We start from the raw sequence: 19718 nt of genomic DNA on the forward strand, positions 1-19718 counted from the left end.
GTCGTGTAGTTCGCCGGTGTGCAGTTCGTCTACGGTTTCTGGCAATCCTAATAGCTCTTCCCATGAAGGTACTTTGTCAATTATTAATTCTTTTTGACAACTTTTGCCCCTGATTCATCGTTGATACTTTTTCTTTGTCAGCCAAAAAAAAAATTACTTTTTTTCATGAAGGTCGTGAAGATGTGTAGATGATTATTTTATTTTATTTCTGTTGGTTGGTCCAATCCAACCAGAGAATAGGCAAATAAAACAATTGCCGTGAAGTGAAGATAATCGTAGAGTAATGTACACGTATCCGGTCTGCAACTTTAGTTCTAATTCTATAATTCAACTATTCAAGTGGGTAACGAGTTTTTCTATGGAAAGCTTGACCTTCAAAATTATTTTAGCAAAATAGAAAAAACATTTTACCCAATTTTATCAAAATAAAGGATTTCCCGAATTAAATTTTCCTGAAAATTTGGTGGAACCATGATAATGCCTTAGGTGGCTGTTATTGTGAAGCAAGTATATGTCAAAATTCTTCCCTTAAAAAAAAAACAAAAAAAAACAAGAGAGAACAACATTTATTAGATGGGATATCAAATAGGTGATGCTTGCCCCCACTCATCGGAGTTGTTGCCACCGACAAAGAAACTGTTTGCTTCCGTAGTCTGTATTAAAATTAGATAAGTTTGCGTTTTCTAAACAGGCACAACTCCGAAAATTAATTAATGCAAACTTAATAGGATTAGTAAGAGCTCTTATTTATAAATGTGTTTTATGAATCACTCTACATTAGGGAATGTAGAGTATCAATCGTACTCGAGAATACAGATGTAATTGGAGAAGTTAACGGGTTTTATCTAGTTATAATTATGAATTATTATAGAGAGTTAATTTATATATAGTGACTATATTAAATAAACATTTTAAATTCTTAGATGTAAATTATGTCAATAATTTTGAGAGTGCAATTTTAAGTTTTTAAGGGAGTAACTTTTGAAATTTATAGAATTAATTAAAGAGTTTAATTAATTATTAATTTTATTGGAGGTAAGAATTATAGATTCATGATTTTCGCATCATCCTTGTAATATTTGCGAGACAAGATAAATTATTAAGGATTTAATATCACTCGAAATAAATAATGTAATTATTTTAATTAACTAATTTTAGAACACACTGTGGTAAAACTATAGGGGCCTCACGCCCAGCACAGAGAGGTGCATGGGGCGTGTGGCACAAAGGGAATCTCTCTGGAGATCAGATGTTTGCTCTCTAAATTATCCGGTTTACTTATTTGACAAGTTTTCAATCAAATTCAAAAGAAAATTGAAGTTTTGACTTTATTTAGTTTTGAATTTTAACTAAAATTAGAAACTGGATAAAAAGAAGAATTTAGCTCTTCCTCCTGCCTGATATTTGCACCAACCACAAAGAGATATTCATGTGGTGTGGTCATCCATAATAGATAAGGAATGGAGAGAATTTTATTTCTAAAAATAAATGAAAAATTATATTTTTAAATGAGATTTAAAATAAAGTGGTAATTAATTATCTATTACTTTGTCTTTAAGAAAAAGTAAAGGGGTCCTCTTAGGATTCTACAAATAGGATAATAGAAAATTAGATAACACAATTTTTTTTTTTCCTATGAGATAGGTGTGTAACATTTTGTTTGACATCCGTATAACCAGAGAGGAAAAGAGAAGAAACGTTCTTCTAATTCTCAATTTCATCACATACATGCATTGATAGTGGTGGAACATAAATTAGCGAGTGATCAAATCTCAATAGTTTTATATTAGAACCTACACTCTAGGTCTTGCAGATTTCAAGGACTAGACGGGAAAAATTTGTATTTTTCTAGAAAGCTTAGAGTGAGGATTGTTTATGGTCAAAGAATTCAAGTTATCAACCTAATCGTTCGCTAGATAAATAAATTAATTAGATTAATTTATTCGCGTATAAATTAATATATTCTATAGAGTACAATCCGTTAGATATACACTTCCACATCTAAAATCGTTTCGAAAACCAACTACTTAAATTTCTAAAACCACCGACCTATTTCTAAACTTGCTCACTTATTAAGTTCTTCCATTAAATAAAAATAGATAACTTGATCAAGGTATGTAAAAGAAAAAAAATAAAAAATAAAAAATAAAAAATAAACCTTTCTCATTAACTTCGGCTCTAAAGGGAGACCATTTCTATATTAACTGTATTTAGTTTTATAATTTATTGCTTCACCAAGCATAAACTAAAGTTCTGTTCTTCTTTCTTTTCTTTTCTTTTTTTTTTTTTCAGGTGATGGCAGCAGTGAGACCAGAACTCCCTCAAGCTATTCCTCGCCGGAACAAAACCGAAAAGAGGGCTCAAAACCAAATGATAACAAATGCAATTCCTCCGAAGTACAAAGCTGTTGTTCTCACCAAACCAACAACATTGATCATCATGAAGACAGAGAAGAAGCCAAACCAGGCTTTGAATCACTTCGATTGGAGGAATCCATCTCAACCACAGAAAATCCAAGTCCTAACTCATTGATGGAGACCAAGATGGACATTACGGGAAAACCTCCGAGGCCTCAATCCCTTAGCAGAAATATCACACCTCCTCCGACGGCGCTTCCGCAAATGCCGTGCGTCTCAACGAGAGGAAACGGTCCAAATGGGAAGACCGTCAGAGGCTTCTTGTACAAATACACTAATTCGGAGGTCAGCATTGTCTGTGTCTGCCATGGAAGCACGTTCTCGCCGGCGGAATTCGTGCAGCACGCCGGTGGCACTGACGTCTCGCATCCGCTCAAACACATCACTGTAATTCCTTTTAGCCTTAACTGAGACTTCTCGCGGTCTAATTTTCCTTCATTGTCTCTAGAATTTTGTTCTTCTACTATAGGAGAGCGCTTCCTTGCAAAACAAATAGGGAAGACTTACCTTTGTTATACCGCTTCTAATTGCATTAACTTACAGTTTGACAACAGAAATCCAATCTGACATTGTCTCTTCTTTGGAGTACTCTTGAGGCAGTTTGTACCTTTTTTTTTCCTCGAAAATTTATGTCTTTGAGTTTTCTCCGCTTAGAAAGCTCCTTATTGTTCTCTCGTATGTGTTTATACTACAATACTGGACACGGCTTTGGTATAATACAGGCAAAAAGCAAAGATTAGTAATGTGCTAGATTTTTTCATACCTATTTGGTTCTGTGTTTTAGGTTTTTTTTCTTTTTTTCCCCAGTACTTATTATCAATTATCAGTCCCAGCAAAGTTCTGTAGTAGTATTTTTGTTGTTGTAGTTTGACTTTGTATAGGCAGATTGTAGCCACTAGCCAACAACTCAAGGTCCAGGGGAAAAGCAAAAAAGGAAAGGTGAAATGAATAATTGTTGGTCGAGTGTAGAAAGTCGTACTGGTATAAACTGGTAATGTTTATGCCTTGTGGCTTGGAGTCTCAAATACATGTCTTATTGCCATTTGCAAAAAAGGGTGTTAGCTTCAATCTTGAACTTTATGGTTAGTAATGTAATAATAATGCCATAAAGTCATGAACATGCTTTTTTTTTCCTCCTAATAATATATCATTATCCTTACCTATATTATACTAAGCGCGAATGTGTTTAGCACGGAATAGTAAGCACGAATTTAAACGCTTCGATTTATGTTTTTTTTTTTTGCTCTTTTTTAATCTTACTTTTTGTCTTTTACCTTAGTTTTTAGTCCTTCTTCATTCTTTATTTACATCTTTTTAGTCCATTTTTTTTCCTCTGCGCTTTTTTATTTTCTTTAGTATGGGTTTCTGAAGAATGCTATTACATTTTTTTTTTATAGGATCTGACGCGCGTATCAATTTGAGGGATTTGAACATTTAAATTAACCCAAAAAAAAAAAAGATTGCAATTTTATAATATTTGTTAGAGCTAAAGATATACATATTCTATAAATATTTGTCTTTGGTTGAGGTTAGAGGACATTTGGGTACACGATAATCAACAGAAATAATAAGAACGTGATAAGGAATAATATGATTCCCAGATTCCCAAACAATATGTAGTACGAGATTTAGCTGCATAAATTTTCCAGGTTCCCGTGAATAATATATATTTTAATTTTTATGGTTGGTTGTGCATGAAATCCTTGTATACCTCCCAATTATATCTATCTAATTATAACTACATAAAAGCCGTAATACAAACTCACCTACGCTGCTTCCACGTGTCCTTGCCGTTTCGTTGCCGTTTCATCCCACCGTTTCGTTCACATTTACATGTGGAAGTGCAGATAAATTGGGAGAAGTAAATTTGTTCCAGCTTACTTTAATAGCTTGTGTTCTTACTTTTTGACTGTGTAGTTGGATTTGTTGTTGTTTTTTTTTTTTTTTCTAACTCACCTACGCTGCTTCCACGTGTCCTTGTCGTTTCATCCACCGTTTCGTTCTCATTTACATGTGGAAGTGCAGATAAAAACATTGGGAGAAGCAAATTTGTTCCAGCTTACTTAATAGCTTGTGTTGTTCTTACTTTTTCGCTGTGAAATTGGATTTGTTGTTGTCTATGAGGAAACGGTGTGTGGAAATAATATAATATGTAGCCAATGAGACACTGGCAAACATAGGATCAATCATTCTAGATCCAGAGTTCTTGGGTCTTATTATTGGAGAACTTTAGTAGACCTTAGATATTTGTATATTAGATTTATGTTACTATTTTTAATGCAAGTTACTGTCCCTAATAACAAGTACTGAATGCTATAAAAAATTAATTTTACAAACACTAAGAATATTTGTAGACATATGTTATAAATTTGTCATAATTAAGATCAATTAAGAAAGAATTTTCTCATGAATAAAAGTAATGAACAAACATTTTTTTTTTAAAAAGTAATGAACAAATAATTCAAAATTCATGTAACTTTTGTTTACGTAAATCCTATTTTTAATGTAAACACTGTGGTAATGTAACGCCCCAAAGAATTAAAAGAGATTAATTAAGGTAATTGAGATTTATTAGTGTGCCTAATCTGATTTAATTAATTGATTATTAATTAATGAATGTTTCTGGCGTGTAAATTTAAATAATTCCAAGGTATTTAAATATTCTCAGCATTTACATTTTTTCTAGAAGTGTGTATGGGCACATTTCTAGACTGTTATTTTAAACATTTTGACACATGTCCATTTTTCTTTCTTTTTTTCCCTTCCTTTTCTTTTCCTTCCCGTGCACTCTCTCTCTCACTCTCACTCTCTCTCTCTCGGTTCTCTTTCTCTCTTCCATTTTGTTTCAAAATCAACTGGATCTTGAACTAAAGAGGAATTTCAAAGAGTTTCTAATGTCAAGAGAAGGATTTGAGGTAAGATCTCTGAAAAACCTCTCTTGAATCTCAAGTTTTTTAGATTTAAAAACTTATTTTGGTTCGAAATAGATTTTGATGGATTTTGACTAAAAACATGGTAGAAATTGGGGATCTCGGGTTATTTGGACTTGGTTTAGTACCGAGAACCCAGATTCAGGTGTTGTCCCTTGAGATGTGTTGATTTGGGACTGGATTTGCAGGTTTTCAGACTTATTTTATGAGTTTTCTCGCACTAGTGTTCTTCACCGGTCGACCTGTGCGGTCGACCGGATTGCATTGGCCTGACTGGTCGACCAGATTGCACACCACCGATCGATCGGTGGTGTTGCACTGCTCTGTCACCGGTCGACCGGTGTACACGGGGTTTGACCTCGTTTGGCCTGAAAATGCTGTTTTGACCTCAGTTTTCAAAGAGGACCCAAATTAGCTTCATTTGGGGACCTAGAATAGATGGATTAGCATCTTTAATCCATGTTTTGAGATTGAAAACCCTTAGAATGATGATTTGAAACATGAAATGGTTTGTCAAACCGGTAATTGAATTATGGCACACTAATAGGAAATCAAAGGATATAATTGAGACTGAATTTCTTTAGGAATGAGAATTGAATCCTAAAGTGTTGTCTTGTATTAGTGTTAGCTGAGGACTCGGATTGAGTGGCTTGAGGAAGCGGAAGCCAGAATAGTGCACCGCTAGCCACAGGTTTGATATTTACGAGGTAAGATTCCTATCCCTTTTCTTTGTGAGCCTGATTTTTAAAAGAGTTTTGGCCTTGCAAATGTTTTAAAGAAAGGGACTCGTTTGTGAAAGAAAAGTATTTAAAACCCATGGCTTGTTGTAGTTCATGGTACCCCATGGCTTGTTGTAGTACATGGGACCATGGCTTGTTGTAGTTCATGGGACTCATGGCTTGTGTAGTTCATGAGATTATAACGAACGATTTCATAAAGTTTAATGAATGATTTCTTAAGATAAGAGATCTTGCGAATCGGTAAACTGGCTGATTGCCATGATAGGATGTGAAGAGTGCATCCTTGGGGGCAGGACCCAAAACCTCGGGGGTATGGCTTGTGCACGTGGTTGTGTAAGTGATTTATCATAGTATAAATTACTTGCTGATGCCTGTAATATGGATATATTTTCAAATATATTTTTTTTGAGAAAAAAGATGTGAGGTTCCGGCTGTTGTGTCGGGACAGAATGTCATAATTTATTTACTTATTCATTTATTTATTTATTCACTTATTTATTTATTCAGTTCTATAAATTATATCCTACTGGGTCTTTCGCTCACGTTTTATTGTTTTATAAATGTAAACCCCTCGGTGCGGAGTAGCTGGATTATTTGCTACTGTCCGATCAAGTGAGGATTATGTTCATCCTCTTGGATATATGTAAGGATTTGTAAAATTTTGTAAACTCTGATATTTGGATTCCTAGACTGTGGTTGATGTATGTAATGATTTATTTACATGTCATGTATGTACGGTAATGAGATTCTATGGATAGATCTTGTGTTTAGTACAGTGTGAGAATAAACTCTGATATTTGGATTCCTAGACTGTGGTTGATGTATGTAATGATTTATTTACATGTCATGTATATACGGTAATGAGATTCTATGGATAGATCTTGTGTTTAGTACAGTGTGAGAGGCTTGAGTTTTACTCTCCCTTGTGATTTATTTTAAATTGAGTGTGGGGCTCATCGGGAATTTCCTTCATTCCCATGCGTTTAACCCCTAATCAAGCTCCACGTCACCGACTCCTGTTCCGGGGCGTGACAGGTAACCCTACCAATAGTGTTTTGCTTAATTTTATTGTTCAAAAAAAGACAACACAAAAGTCTTTTGCTTAATTGGATTTTGTTGTCTCTTTCTTAATCCAATTCTAAACATAATATACAATTAAATTCATACATTGCATAAACGGACATCATGCAACTAAGCACGTGATTTTACTAGTGTTACTAAATATTCGGATTTTGCTTTTGGTAGTAAAAACCCAATTTATATATATGTATATATATTATCAATCTAATTTGTTATGCATTAATGATCGGTATAGTGCTAAAACAATTGTAAGATAATAACTGAATAAAAGAATTCTTTCGTATTCTTTATAACAAAGACACTGGATAAAACACACATCGTGCACGGTACATGTTTCACAAGTTTTTTTTTTTTTCCCCTCGATAAAAAAACGACCACTAATGCCCATCTGGCCATTTTATTCCCATTATCTACGGAAGAAAATGGATCCTCAAGTGGAACCAAAATCATTGAATCCAATTATACTCGAATGAAATGGGCACAATTTTGTACAAACTTCTATGGGACATTACACAAGGAGAAAAAGAAAAACACTATTACCGATATATCACACCATTTGTGGTTGAAACAGTGTACTTGACTTGAAATGTTCAATTATGGGTGCTAATGTGCACGAAACGAATTTTCAAGTATGTATTTTAAATGTTCAATTATCTATCCATTTGTCCTTTTTTTTATGGATTCAAATATCTTTTATTAATTCGCCTTTTTTTTTATGGATTCAAATATCTTTTATTAATTCGGTAAATTAACAAGTTCCTAGAAAAAAAAAATACATGACTTAAATATGGCAAGTAATTAGACTGTAGGAGTCGAGTTTCACACTGCATGACTGACAAATTGATTTCTATTTCAATAGATGCAGTTATTATTTTTTTGCGGCTTGGCGACCAACTGAACAAACAAAGTACCCGCAATAATGGAACATTCTTTTTCTTTAACTACTACTTTTACCGTTTTAGCAAAAAAAAACAAAAAAAACTACTGTTCTTTAGTGAAATTTAAAATGGCGATATCCATTCAATAATTAATAATAATAGTAATAATACACTGATATTGCACGTCAAAATGAGATGTTTAAGCAAAATTCTCATCGAACGACATAATAAGTGTTTTCTTTTTTTTTTTAATGAAAATATTTTCGGGTAGTTTTCTTCTTTTTGAGTACTCGCTTTTAGAATGCCTTTTGTTAGCATTTGTCACATATATTAGCAATGCCCTCAATAGTCACCTGAAGGTTATATTAAAACTATAAGTTTGGACTAGATCAAACAGGTCGGCATAAGATTTATCGTTGTTAGCTCAATCTCTACCCATTTTAAGTGTTCGGAATGGAGTGGAGGTGTATGTACGAGCAATAAAGCTTTCTTCGACCAACCCGACTTAAACAGATTTTATTTATTTATTTATTTTTAAAAATAAATTATAAAAATTTGGACTGGTCTCAGCCCGACTAACTTTCAAAAAGGGTTGGGCCGACCATTCTGTTAGAAATAGTGTCTTTAAAGCATGAGATGTAATAAGGATATTTATTATTTAATTAATAAAATAGTTTATTTGTTATTTATGTGCATGTATTATTGAATACTTTATGAATATCATTGAAAATTCCGCGATTATATATGTGACCTTAAATATTGTATTTAAGTGTTACGTATGATAGATAATATTTAAAGATAATAATCAAAATAATGTGCATAATGATTTAATTATAGTTATGAAATCTTTAATTAAAATATTATTAATACATGTCTTCCCATTAAGAATGAAATGATGTTATCCGCGTCATTAATATAGAGGGATATTGAATGAGTGTATTATGCATAATAAGATTATGTAGAACTGGAACATAGATACAATTTGATTTTCTAATAATTTCCATTAACTATAGAAAAATAAATTTGAGTCTACCGATGGTTATATATGGAATAATGTTAATTTTGAATTATTAGTAGACTCCTATTTATGTATTCGTGATTTTTATTTACTTAGTACGGATTTTGATATCCTAAATCTTATTCTTGTATCTTAGAAACATGATGAAATCGATAGTCGGGAATGCTAATATACGAAATGAAATCTATTCCTTATTCCTTGAAAAAGTAGAAAAATAATTCCTTTGAGGGTTGATTTTGTACTTGAATAAATAACAAGCTGGTATTCATGAATGTGTTTTATGAATATATTATTCATTAGAGAATCAATGGTACACAAAGATAAATGTAATTAGAGGTTAACGGATTTTACCTAGCTCTAATTATGAATTATTTATGGAATATTGATCTATATGTGATGACTATATGGAATGGACACTTTAGGTTCTTAAAAGCAAATTATGTTTATAATTTTGAAAGTGCAATTTTAAGTTTTTAGTGGAGTAACTTTTAGAATTAATTAATTAATTAAAGAGTTTAATTAATTATTAATTTTATTGGAGCTCATAATTATAAGTCCATGAGTCCCTGCATTATTCTTGTAATATTTGCAAGACAAGATGAATTATTAGGATTTAATATCATTTGAAATAAATAATTTGATTATTTAATTAAATTAATTTTGGAACACACTGTGGTGGGACCACAGGAGGTCACATGCCCAGACACAGGGAGGTGCAAGAGGCATGTGACACAGGTAGAATCCTATTGGGATTGAGTTGGTTGCTCTCCAAGTTATTTGGTCTACTTGTTTGACAAGTTTTCCAATCATATTCAAAAGGAAAGTGAAGTATGACTTTATTTAGATTTGAATTTGAGCTAAAATTAAAAACTGAAAAAAAGAGGAGTTTTCTCTCTCTCCTGCTACAAATTTGCGTCAACCACAGCGAGATCTCATTGTGGTCTGGCTGGCCAATAGTAGAGGGAAATGAGAGAATAGAGGAGTTTTCTCTCTCTCCTGCTACAAATTTGCGTCAACCACAAAGAGATCTCATTGTGGTCTGGCTGGCCAATAGTAGAGGGAAATGAGAGAATTTTGTTTCTAAAATTAAATGCAAAATTGTATTTAAATGACATTAAAATATAGTAGTAACCCATTTTTTTATTGCCTTGTCTTCAAGTTAAAGTAAAAGGGTTCTCCTAGTATTCTATAAATAGGAGACAATAGAAAATTAAAGTAGAGAATTTTTGCTTTCTATTTTTCCTAAGGTAGCCGAATATTAGAGAGAGAAAAAAGAAAAAAAGTTATTCCAATTCTCAGTTTTTTCACATACATGCGCTGATAGTGAAGGAATACAAATTAGTGAGTGATATAATCTGATAGTTCTTTATTAGAGCCCACACTCCAGGTCTTGCATATTTCAAGGACTAGACGAGAAAGATTCGGGTTTTCTGAGAAAGTTTGGAGCTTGGATTGTTCGTGGTCAAAGACCTCAAGTTATCCGCATAATCGTTCGATATGTATCTATATTTATAAATTAATATGATTAATTTATTATTACATAAATTAATATAATCTATAGAGTATTCAAAAGTTTTATGAAAATTTTTGTTATACACGATCCGCATTAACACCTTTAACTCAAACAGGTCGATCTTTAGATTGGACCGGACAAGCTAAACATTGTGCACTAGTTACACGTAGCCCTAGTATACAATAATAAACAAAATATTAAATAAATAACATATATAAAAAATATATATTTTTTAGTTTTTAATTTTTCTAGAATTATGTAATTAGACATTTAAAAAAACTTTGAGGATACGAAAATCTAAATTTTTTAGATTATTCCAAGTAGGCATAATTCTACCCTTCCACAAATTTCTTTTCACTTTGCTAATAAATGTTCGAAAGTTATGTAAAAAGAATATAGATTATTGGTATAATTTATTTATTTGCCCTACCATTAATTTTTTTAATTAAATAATTACACTAATAAAATAGTATTTATCAAGTAAAAGGTAAAAATACAGATTCATACACTCTTAAAGATAAATTTTACAATTTTTTCTTTTAACTTTACTAAAAGATGTTCGAAGTTCAATGAGTAATAATAAAGATCTCGCCATTTAGAAGATATATTTTTGAGAAAATTAATGAACTCACTTTTTGAATATATTTTTTTAAAATTTTTAACTTTTATTCTTGATTAATAACTTTGTAATTAATATAATTATTTAAATAAAGAATTATAATTAAGAGTAAAGTGTGAAAATCAAACACTCATGTATTTTAATAGGTATTTATTTTATTTTCTCAAAATTTTTTAATTGAAACTCTTTTTATCTATTTAAATTTCCGGAGTACAAAGAATTCTTACACAAATACACTACAACCGCCATCGGCCATACAACACTTTATACCAGCAATAATAATAAGAAAATAATAATAATAATAATAATAATAGTATAGATACCTGGAAAACCCTTTTCCCAGTTTCTCTCTCTTCGTCTCCCTCCTTTTTCCGCCCAAACGCTCTCGCGCCTCTTCAGGATCCAGCAGCTCTACCTCAAAACCCTAACAAACCTCCATAGCTTTGGGAGGTGAGAGAAGCAGCAGAGCACCTCCAATCCTCTACCTTCTCTCACCTCTTTCCTCCCTCCGATCCAGCTTCTCTCTTGGTCAGGTATATCCATCTTTGCTTGTTCTCCTCATTTCTCTCTCTCTCTCTCTCTCACTATGCGATATTTATCTGATTTCGCCTGGTGAATGCTTTTAATCCGAGAAATCTCTGCTGGATCGCCATGGCATCTCGAAGCCGTTGATCTTCACCTGTTTGTTTCTCGGAAGAATTTGAGGAAAATATAAACACGCTTTCTCGTTGTTGATTTCTGGTGTTGTTTTTTTCTTCTCTTTTATTTTCTTTCTCGAGCTTATTTATGCTGAACATCGGGAGTGCTAAACCAGGGTTTGATAGTTTATGCTGTAGCGGGAGAAATGGGTTGAAGCATTACCCTACATTATGTTTGTTTCCCGAGAAATTGTTTTAAGAGATTGATAGAATCCGTATTTCGGAGCTAGTTAATTATAAGATTATACAACAATATTTGCTGAATTAAGTATCTAGTCGGAAATTCATTTATGGTTATGGTTGATAGAACTTATGGAATCTCTTCAGTAAGATTTAGAGTTATTGAACCGATGGCTTACTGGTGCTTTTGGCACACTGGCATATTCTTTTAAAACATTTTTAATTGAGGCATTTACTTGTGTTAGTGGTTTTCATTGTTTCCATCGGCTTTTGGTGATTGGGCAGTAATGGCGTCTGAAGTGCAGCAAGCCCCAGCTGGGACTCCTGCTGCTGATGTTGTACGTATTGATTTCAATATAAACTTTGATTTGAATATGATCTCAAGCTTAATTCCATTGGTGTCTTGTTGTTCTGTTTGGTTACTAATCGTATCTGATTGTGTATTTCGTCGAGTTTAGGTTGGTAACGCCTTTGTTCATCAGTACTACCTTATCTTGCATAAATCCCCCGAGCTTGTTCACCGGTTTTATCAGGATAGTAGTAAGCTTGGCCGCCCTGAAGAAAATGGAATCATGAGTATTACAACCACCATGCAAGTGAGTCCCTATCACACTCTGTTTTTTGTTCTTAGCTCACCATGTTGCCAGCTTAAATTTGTGCTTGTTAGTATTTGTGATGTATTTATTTTATTGTAGAGCTTCTTACTGAATTTATTGGTAAAGAAGTGTTCTTATTGCGGAGACAAATTTTTTCCGTTTATTTGTTCTTTTTTATTTGGTAGTATGGGGTGTAAGGGCTCAACTGAAATAGCCCAGTTAATTGTTCTATGTCTAACATGTGGTCGTTTTTACTATCTCACACTTTTTAGAAAATGGAAATATGCGTCTTGCATACTCAGTTATTTTTTTTCCTTTTTTCAAGCGTTTCATCAGCACTAAGCAGAGTGTTCTGGGTGTCTTTAGAACTAGAAAAAATCTATTTTTCTCTTTTATTTCTATTTATTTATTCAATTATCTCTGGGCAGGCCATCAATGAGAAGATTCTTTCACTTGATTATGGGAAACTCCGTGCAGATATCACATCCGTGGATGCTCAAGATTCTTACAACGGTGGTGTGTTTGTTCTTGTGACCGGATATCTCATTGGAATTGACAATTCGAGGAGGAAATTCACTCAGAGTTTCTTCTTGGCGCCGCAAGACCCAGGTTACTTTGTTTTGAACGACGTGTTCAGATATGTAGATGATGATGGACAACAAAATGGGAACCAGGCTTTGGTTGATGGTGTTGAGGGTCCTCTTACTCCTGAGCAGGGTAATGTGAAAAAGCAGTTTCTTTTTGAATTATAGCTGTGCTTGTTGTGTATTGACGTTTACAATTCCTTCTTGCAGATTCTTCTACCGTGCATGAGAGTCACATATCTGAGCCTGCAATTGATGAGTCTGATAGTGTTGATGGGGAGGAAGTGTACAACCCTGAAAACGGAGAAGTTTTAGTTGAAGAAGAGGAAACACCAGAACCTGAGGTTGTTGATGAAGTTCCAGGTGATTCACCCATTGCTGAATCTAATTCCAAGATTGAAGAAGTGCCAAAGAAGTCATATGCCTTTATTGTGAGTAGTTACCATATAGAACGGTGCTTTTTATTATTCTATTTGTAATTGTTTACGGCAGTGCTCTCTTCTTTTTGTTCGCTAAAGTAGTATTTTTGGCACTAGCAGGTTTGCTATGTGTTTCTGTTTTACTCACCTCTTTCTACTTAGATGTTATGCTGTCCATTTGGGTGATAGAGTAATACTGCTATATTTTGTCTTCAGGTTAAGGTTATGAAGGAGAGTGCTGCGCCCTTTTCAGCTCCTCCACCTGCTTCTTTGAGGACGACTAACAAGATCCAAGAACAAATACCAGCTGCTCCAACTCCAATCCCAGTTCCTGAGGAACCGGCTTCTGACAACACAAATGTCAATGAGAATGGTAACAATACAGAGATTGAAGGTGTGTACCTATCTGTAGTTTTAGGTCTGGTTGTTAAATCACAAATTTTTGTGACATTTATTTGCATACATACTTGGTATAATATTCTTATTGGTTGTTTGTTTTGGAACAGCGGATGGTCATTCAATTTATATAAAAGGTCTGCCTCTAAATGCAACAGCTACCCTACTTGAGAATGAATTCAAGAAATTTGGACCTATCAAGAACAATGGTATACAAGTTAGGAGCCAAAAGGTATGCTTTACTCAATGGACATTTCTCTGCTGTTCATTGTTGACAATTTCTCTAATAGTTTAATTAATATCCGGTCTATCACCAGGGATTTTGTTTTGGCTTTGTGGAGTTCGAAGTGGCAAGTGCTGTTCAAAGTGCTATAGAGGTATTGCAAGAACTTTTTTTTTTTTTTTTTTTTTTTTTAAAACTGTGCTGCATTGAAAGTTTAAGCCAAATGGCGAACTTTAAGAATTGAAATCTACTTGAGTAACACTAAGAGTTTTTGGAACCACTGTTTATATGATCCGCTTTTTCTGTTTGCATGGGAACTCGACTAATTGTAACAAGCATGACAATTCTTATTACTTGTTACTTCTTTCATCTTTGTGAAATCTCATAATTCTAAGTTTGTGTGAAATATGTTATTGATATTGGCATGTTGCAGGCATCACCTATTACTATCAATGGACGGCAAGTTGTTGTTGAGGAAAAGAGGTCTACCAATCGGGGTAAGTTTGCCTTCATGGATTTCTTTCTGTAGTTGTTGGTTATTCTTTCTTTTTTCTTTTCTGTTTTAAATACATCTCATAAATGCAGCCCGATGTAACCTGGTGGAAAACAATTCCCCCAACTTCTCTATTGGTGCAGGAACTAGATTAGTAGACAGGATGATTACGTAGTTATGTTTTTGTGGTGTCAAAACTGGGCTGGATTAGCAGTACTTTTTTGAGAAAAACAAACTTATCGACTTTTGGATGAATTTGGGAATGATTACAATGCCAATTTAAGTAAAACTCTCAAAACTATTTACTGGAAATATTCATCTGCTTAAATTTATGAAGTTTGATTTGGATTGTGGGCACATATGTGGGGCCTCGTTTTTTTTTTTTTCCTCCTTTTTGTTTGTTTTTGCATCTTCTATTTTGTTTTGTTTTGTTTAATTCACTTGCATATCGTCTCATATGCAGGGAACAGCAGGGGAAGATTTTCATCTGCACGGGGGAATGGATACAGGAGTGAGGGAGCAAGAGTGCGTGGATATGGAGGCGGCAGAGGATATGGTCGTGGTGATTTTAGTGGCCGGGGAGACTTTGGAAATAGGAGTGGCGGTCGGGGAGGGGGACCAAACCGTGGAGGCGACGGATACCACAGGCCTGAGAATGGTGGACGTGTGAATCGTGCTGGTGGTTTGGCTGTTAATGCAAGTGTGAAAAGTACGGCAGTTCGGGTGTCTGCTACTGCTTGAGAAGTATAGCTTGGAAAGAGGTTGATTTTGTTTTGAGGTTCACTGATTTGTCAAGTTGTTGCATAGGATTTAGAGGGCTGTGTCCAATTTTCTATAGGATTTTCTGCTAACCCTTTCTTTCCCCCTAATTTTTACATGAGTGGTTTTGAGTTGGATGGTCATTCAAATTTCAGCTAGTATTGTAGCAATCCAATTAAGACAACATAATCTGTCCATTTTGGACCCTTTTTTGTTTCTCTTGTTTTCTGGTGGAAATTTTTGGACTTTTGCTCTTTATTCGCATGGCAAAATGACACTTCGACAGTCAAGTGCTCAAATCTTTAGCCTGGATTTTCCGCTGAATTATCCAATTTTTTCGTTTTCTAATTGATCGAAGTAATAAGGATTTAACGTGATATTCTGTCGCGTGCAACGTCTTTTTACCATTATCCTTTCGTTAAAGAATGTAGAATCGCTTGGGAGCAAACCCATTAAACTCGTAAAAGTTAGTTTTGTTTCGAACCTTGGAAACTTCGGTCCCATAACCCTTAAAAATGAGATTATTAAATAGATATGTCCCTAAAGAAAGCGCACGTCATTAGGTGGATTATGTTGGCAGGTCTCAGACGCGCAGACACCCACACTGGGTTTGTCTAATAACTACACACCATTGCTGCTTTAGTTCCATTCTCTCACCGACATCAGTCCAAATAATTTTCACATGCAATTCAAATTTTTTTACTATAATATTCTCTTATAAAAATTCAAATATAACTTTTTTACTATAACGTTTTCTCACATAAATTTACTTTTCAACTTACATAAATTTACTTTTTAACTCAACAACCGCAAAAAAGACAACAAGTCAATGAGACTAAACAAGTAATGAAAAGTGCACCCAAAAAAAAAAAAAAAACCTTAAAAGCAAGACAAATTGAGGATCAAAAAGATAACTTTATACATTATCAGACCCTGCTTCTTAGGAAAACACATTCCAGCTTCCACTCGTTCAACAGCCTAAAGATACATGACAAGAATTTCCTAAGGCGACTTCATCACCTTCTGAAGATGATAGGTATCCACCAATCTTAATAAATAATTAACGTCTCCCATTTTATTATACTCCTATAAACATGTTTATAAAGAAGCCTAAAATTAATATGACAGAAATATGCTACACTTGATTAATGCAAATATTCCTCTATTGGCGAATAATAACGCTTGGCTATAACATGCAACTAGCTCTGGAACCCACGAGATAGGTATATTGCCGTGGGACTGACTTGAACGGGCGGAGACCTTCCTTGTAGACATTTCAACTATGCGGTTTAGATACCGAAATTGCAGGCTTGCACAAAATCTAAATCATAGTCGACGTACTTTGTCCAAAGTGGCTTGAACTGGTTCATAGCAATATCAAGCCAAGGTTTCATATTCCCGTTGAAGTGCACAACTGCTGCATTGCGAATCTCCTCCATGCTAATGCTGGGATTGTAGCCGAGTCCCAGAACATGCCATGACTTGTCCAGTGGCTTTGTGGTAGAGTAGAATGTGATCAGACCTGGTGGCAATGTACCCAATTTCCACAAGGTACGGTTCTCATTCTGCATCACAATCAGCAACCATGGTTAATAAGAACCAGTGATCAAAAACAGTAAGGAAACATCAAGACATGATTACAATGAGAAGTAGACCATAGCATCAGCATGGTGTGATAATTATTCGAGCCTCTATCAGTCTTGCTAATCCTAAATTACTATCATTCGTGAGTTATACAGCAGGTCTCAGGCACATATTATGATAACTCAAACAGTACATACATCAAACATCAGAGTTTGCAATTAAACAGTTTTTGCAACATTATTTTTATAGCATAAAATATGTTAGGATTCGTTCAAACACCTGCATAAGATAAGTTTTTTTATTGAGAGAAATGGATGATTTCTTACCAGATTTTGCCAGTAGTGATACTCTTCTGTGCACTTTTCCCTTCTCCAAGCATCCAAATCAAAGAAGTTCATTCCATAGGCCCAAGCACACGCCTTTGGATTAAATTTCTCCTTAATCAGAGGGTGAGAGAAATTCATGTATTGTGCATATCGATGGAACGACCCAAAACAAGTCTCGACTGCCCCATTCACTTTTCCATCCATATCAATCTTCCATAACCCTGTCAAGTCCTTTTGGACCACAATATCATCATCCAAAAACAGAATTCTGTGCAGTTTTGGGTACATTTCTGGCAAATAAAACCTCAGATGGTTTAATATAGACAGATACTTGGGGTTTCTGAATTTCATATTGGTTGTGTCTTTGGTTGCATTCTCAAGCTTATTCTCAAAATAAAACTTTTGTAAGTTCGCAGACTCTAGTTGCCTAAGCACTGGCACATACGAAGAATTCAAGAATTTGTAATCCTCAACCGCCTTCACCTCAATGTGTGACCCGTTATAGTCCTTCAACTTGAACATAACTTGCATTGCCCCGAGATTCATCTTATCTGTCACGACATGGAACACATGCTTCCATGGCTCCTTTGCATTCTTCACTGCAGAATTAACCACCACCGAGGCTGCAACCACGTTATCCGAAAATATAGCATAATGATACAGATTTGGATCCTCAAATTCTGGTGGAGTCGGTTTCCTTTCATCCGAATACTTTTCAGGGTGAGCAATTCGCTCTTCCATCAATCTCATTGCAAGGCAATGCAAGCTTTTGGGGATTGATTTTGCAGCTATTAAGCTAGAGAAAGCTCCTTGCTTCTTAGCCTTGGTCAGCATCTCATTCACTTGGAAAATTGTATCCTTCAGCTTCTGAATTTTGAGCTGGTTGTCAAAGGATTCTTTGGCTTCGGAAATTACTTGTCTAGTGACTTTGATACGCTCTTTCACTTCCTTCTCGAATTGGCGCAACACAGATTCGTCGATGGAGAGTGCATCAGATGGCAACAAAGCTTGATATGAAGGCTTGTTAATGAGATCATTGTAACTTCGAGAGAGTTCGGCAAAGACCCTGACGAGCTTCGAGTTCTCCAGCTTGAGCTTTCTCGCAAAGACGGCGTAAGTGAGCGCCAGGGCTTTGTGATCTTCAGCCTGCTTCCGGATCTGGTCAAGGCGAGGCTTGAGAGGGTCTGATTTAAGCGCCAGCATGGTCCTCCTCGTAGTTCCGATTCCATAAGAACCCGAACCTAAACCCTAATTTAACAAATACCACCCAGAAACCTTGGTTAAAAGACTACAATCGTTCAGGCCATAAACACGTCTCTAAAAACTGAAAATTCTGCCAAAAACATTTGTGATTTTTTTCCTTTTTCCGCTAATGAAGTTCACGAAAGAAAATTGTTCTTTTCTCGGGAAAACATTTTGTCTACCGGCGGTGGTATCTCGAATTCGGATCTAGAGCGAGCAAAAGCTCTTTCCACGGATCCAAGTTAACACGAAAACGAATATGAAAATCTAACAAATCCGAGAGAAATCCAGAATATTGTAAGTTCTAGATTCTACGAAGAGAAGCAATTCAACACCGTAAATCCACAGAATACAAACAGATCAGTTCATTTTTCGTTTTCATTTTCAATATGCTCCAAATTATTAGGATCCATAGCGAGAGATAGGGGAAGATAAACAAGAACACTCACAAAGTGGCTCAGATGAGACGATTCGGTGCGAGAAGTGAAGAGGAAAGAGAGCGAGAAGAAGAAGACGACGGCCACAGCAACAGCGGAGACCAACGCTCTGAACGAAAAGCTCAAACTCCGGCCAAGTCCTGGTCCTGGGCGCGACGGCGCTCTCAGGTTCGCCATTTTCTGGTTTCGATTTTGCAGAGAGAGAGAGAGAGATCTCACACTTTGCCTTCCTTCTTCAAGGCCTTACTCTCACACTCTCTTTTTCAGGAAGAAACGAAACTCACGGTGAAAATGAGTGATGTTTATATTTATTTAAATTAAAGTAATTTTTTTTAATTTTTTATTTTGTTTTAATTTTAGGGAAATGGCGGATGTGAACCTGAACTGGCAACGAGTGGCGGTAACGCGGGATTGTGTTCTGACCGACGGCCTCTGAAGGAAAGTCTAATATTATATATTATGCTTCTTCTTGAGATTTATTAATGGACTGGTCAATACGATTGTTAATCAAAGAGAAATTATGTAATAGTGTAAGAATTAATTATCTTACTCTATCTAAAATATTATTTTTCGGATTAATGTTTTT

General features: G+C 34.8%; 3 protein-coding genes across 3 annotated transcripts in view; 2 read left to right on the forward strand and 1 right to left on the reverse strand.

Annotated features, from left to right (window-relative positions):
* The window catches only part of LOC21390418 (ninja-family protein AFP2), a 4307-nt gene extending 955 nt beyond the window's left edge, over positions 1-3352 (forward strand). The window contains exons 1-2 of the mRNA XM_024170637.1: positions 1-68; positions 2293-3352. The exon at positions 1-68 is cut by the window's left edge and continues 955 nt beyond it. Of these exons, the coding sequence (XP_024026405.1) occupies positions 1-68; positions 2293-2828 (604 nt within the window). The 3' untranslated portion in view covers positions 2829-3352. The remainder of the gene's footprint in view (positions 69-2292) is intronic.
* Positions 3353-11524: 8172 nt separating this feature from the next.
* LOC21390420 (putative G3BP-like protein) lies at positions 11525-15828 on the forward strand. The gene is made up of 10 exons (XM_010105865.2): positions 11525-11728; positions 12359-12411; positions 12532-12669; positions 13098-13386; positions 13464-13684; positions 13889-14066; positions 14179-14300; positions 14386-14445; positions 14725-14788; positions 15248-15828. Exons 2-10 carry the CDS (start codon positions 12361-12363, stop codon positions 15523-15525), a joined length of 1401 nt encoding a protein of 466 aa, XP_010104167.1. The 5' UTR covers positions 11525-11728; positions 12359-12360; the 3' UTR covers positions 15526-15828.
* A 610-nt stretch (positions 15829-16438) lies between these two features.
* LOC21390421 (galacturonosyltransferase 8) lies at positions 16439-19422 on the reverse strand. Its single transcript, XM_010105866.2, has 3 exons — positions 19145-19422; positions 17454-18701; positions 16439-17108 (listed from the first exon to the last, which is right to left on the reverse strand). Exons 1-3 carry the CDS (start codon positions 19307-19309, stop codon positions 16833-16835), a joined length of 1689 nt encoding a protein of 562 aa, XP_010104168.1. The 5' UTR covers positions 19310-19422; the 3' UTR covers positions 16439-16832.
* Between the last annotated feature and the right edge of the window lie 296 nt (positions 19423-19718).

Source organism: Morus notabilis, unplaced genomic scaffold (genome assembly GCF_000414095.1).
Source record: "Morus notabilis unplaced genomic scaffold, ASM41409v2 Scaffold158, whole genome shotgun sequence".
NCBI classification, from domain to species: domain Eukaryota; kingdom Viridiplantae; phylum Streptophyta; class Magnoliopsida; order Rosales; family Moraceae; genus Morus; species Morus notabilis.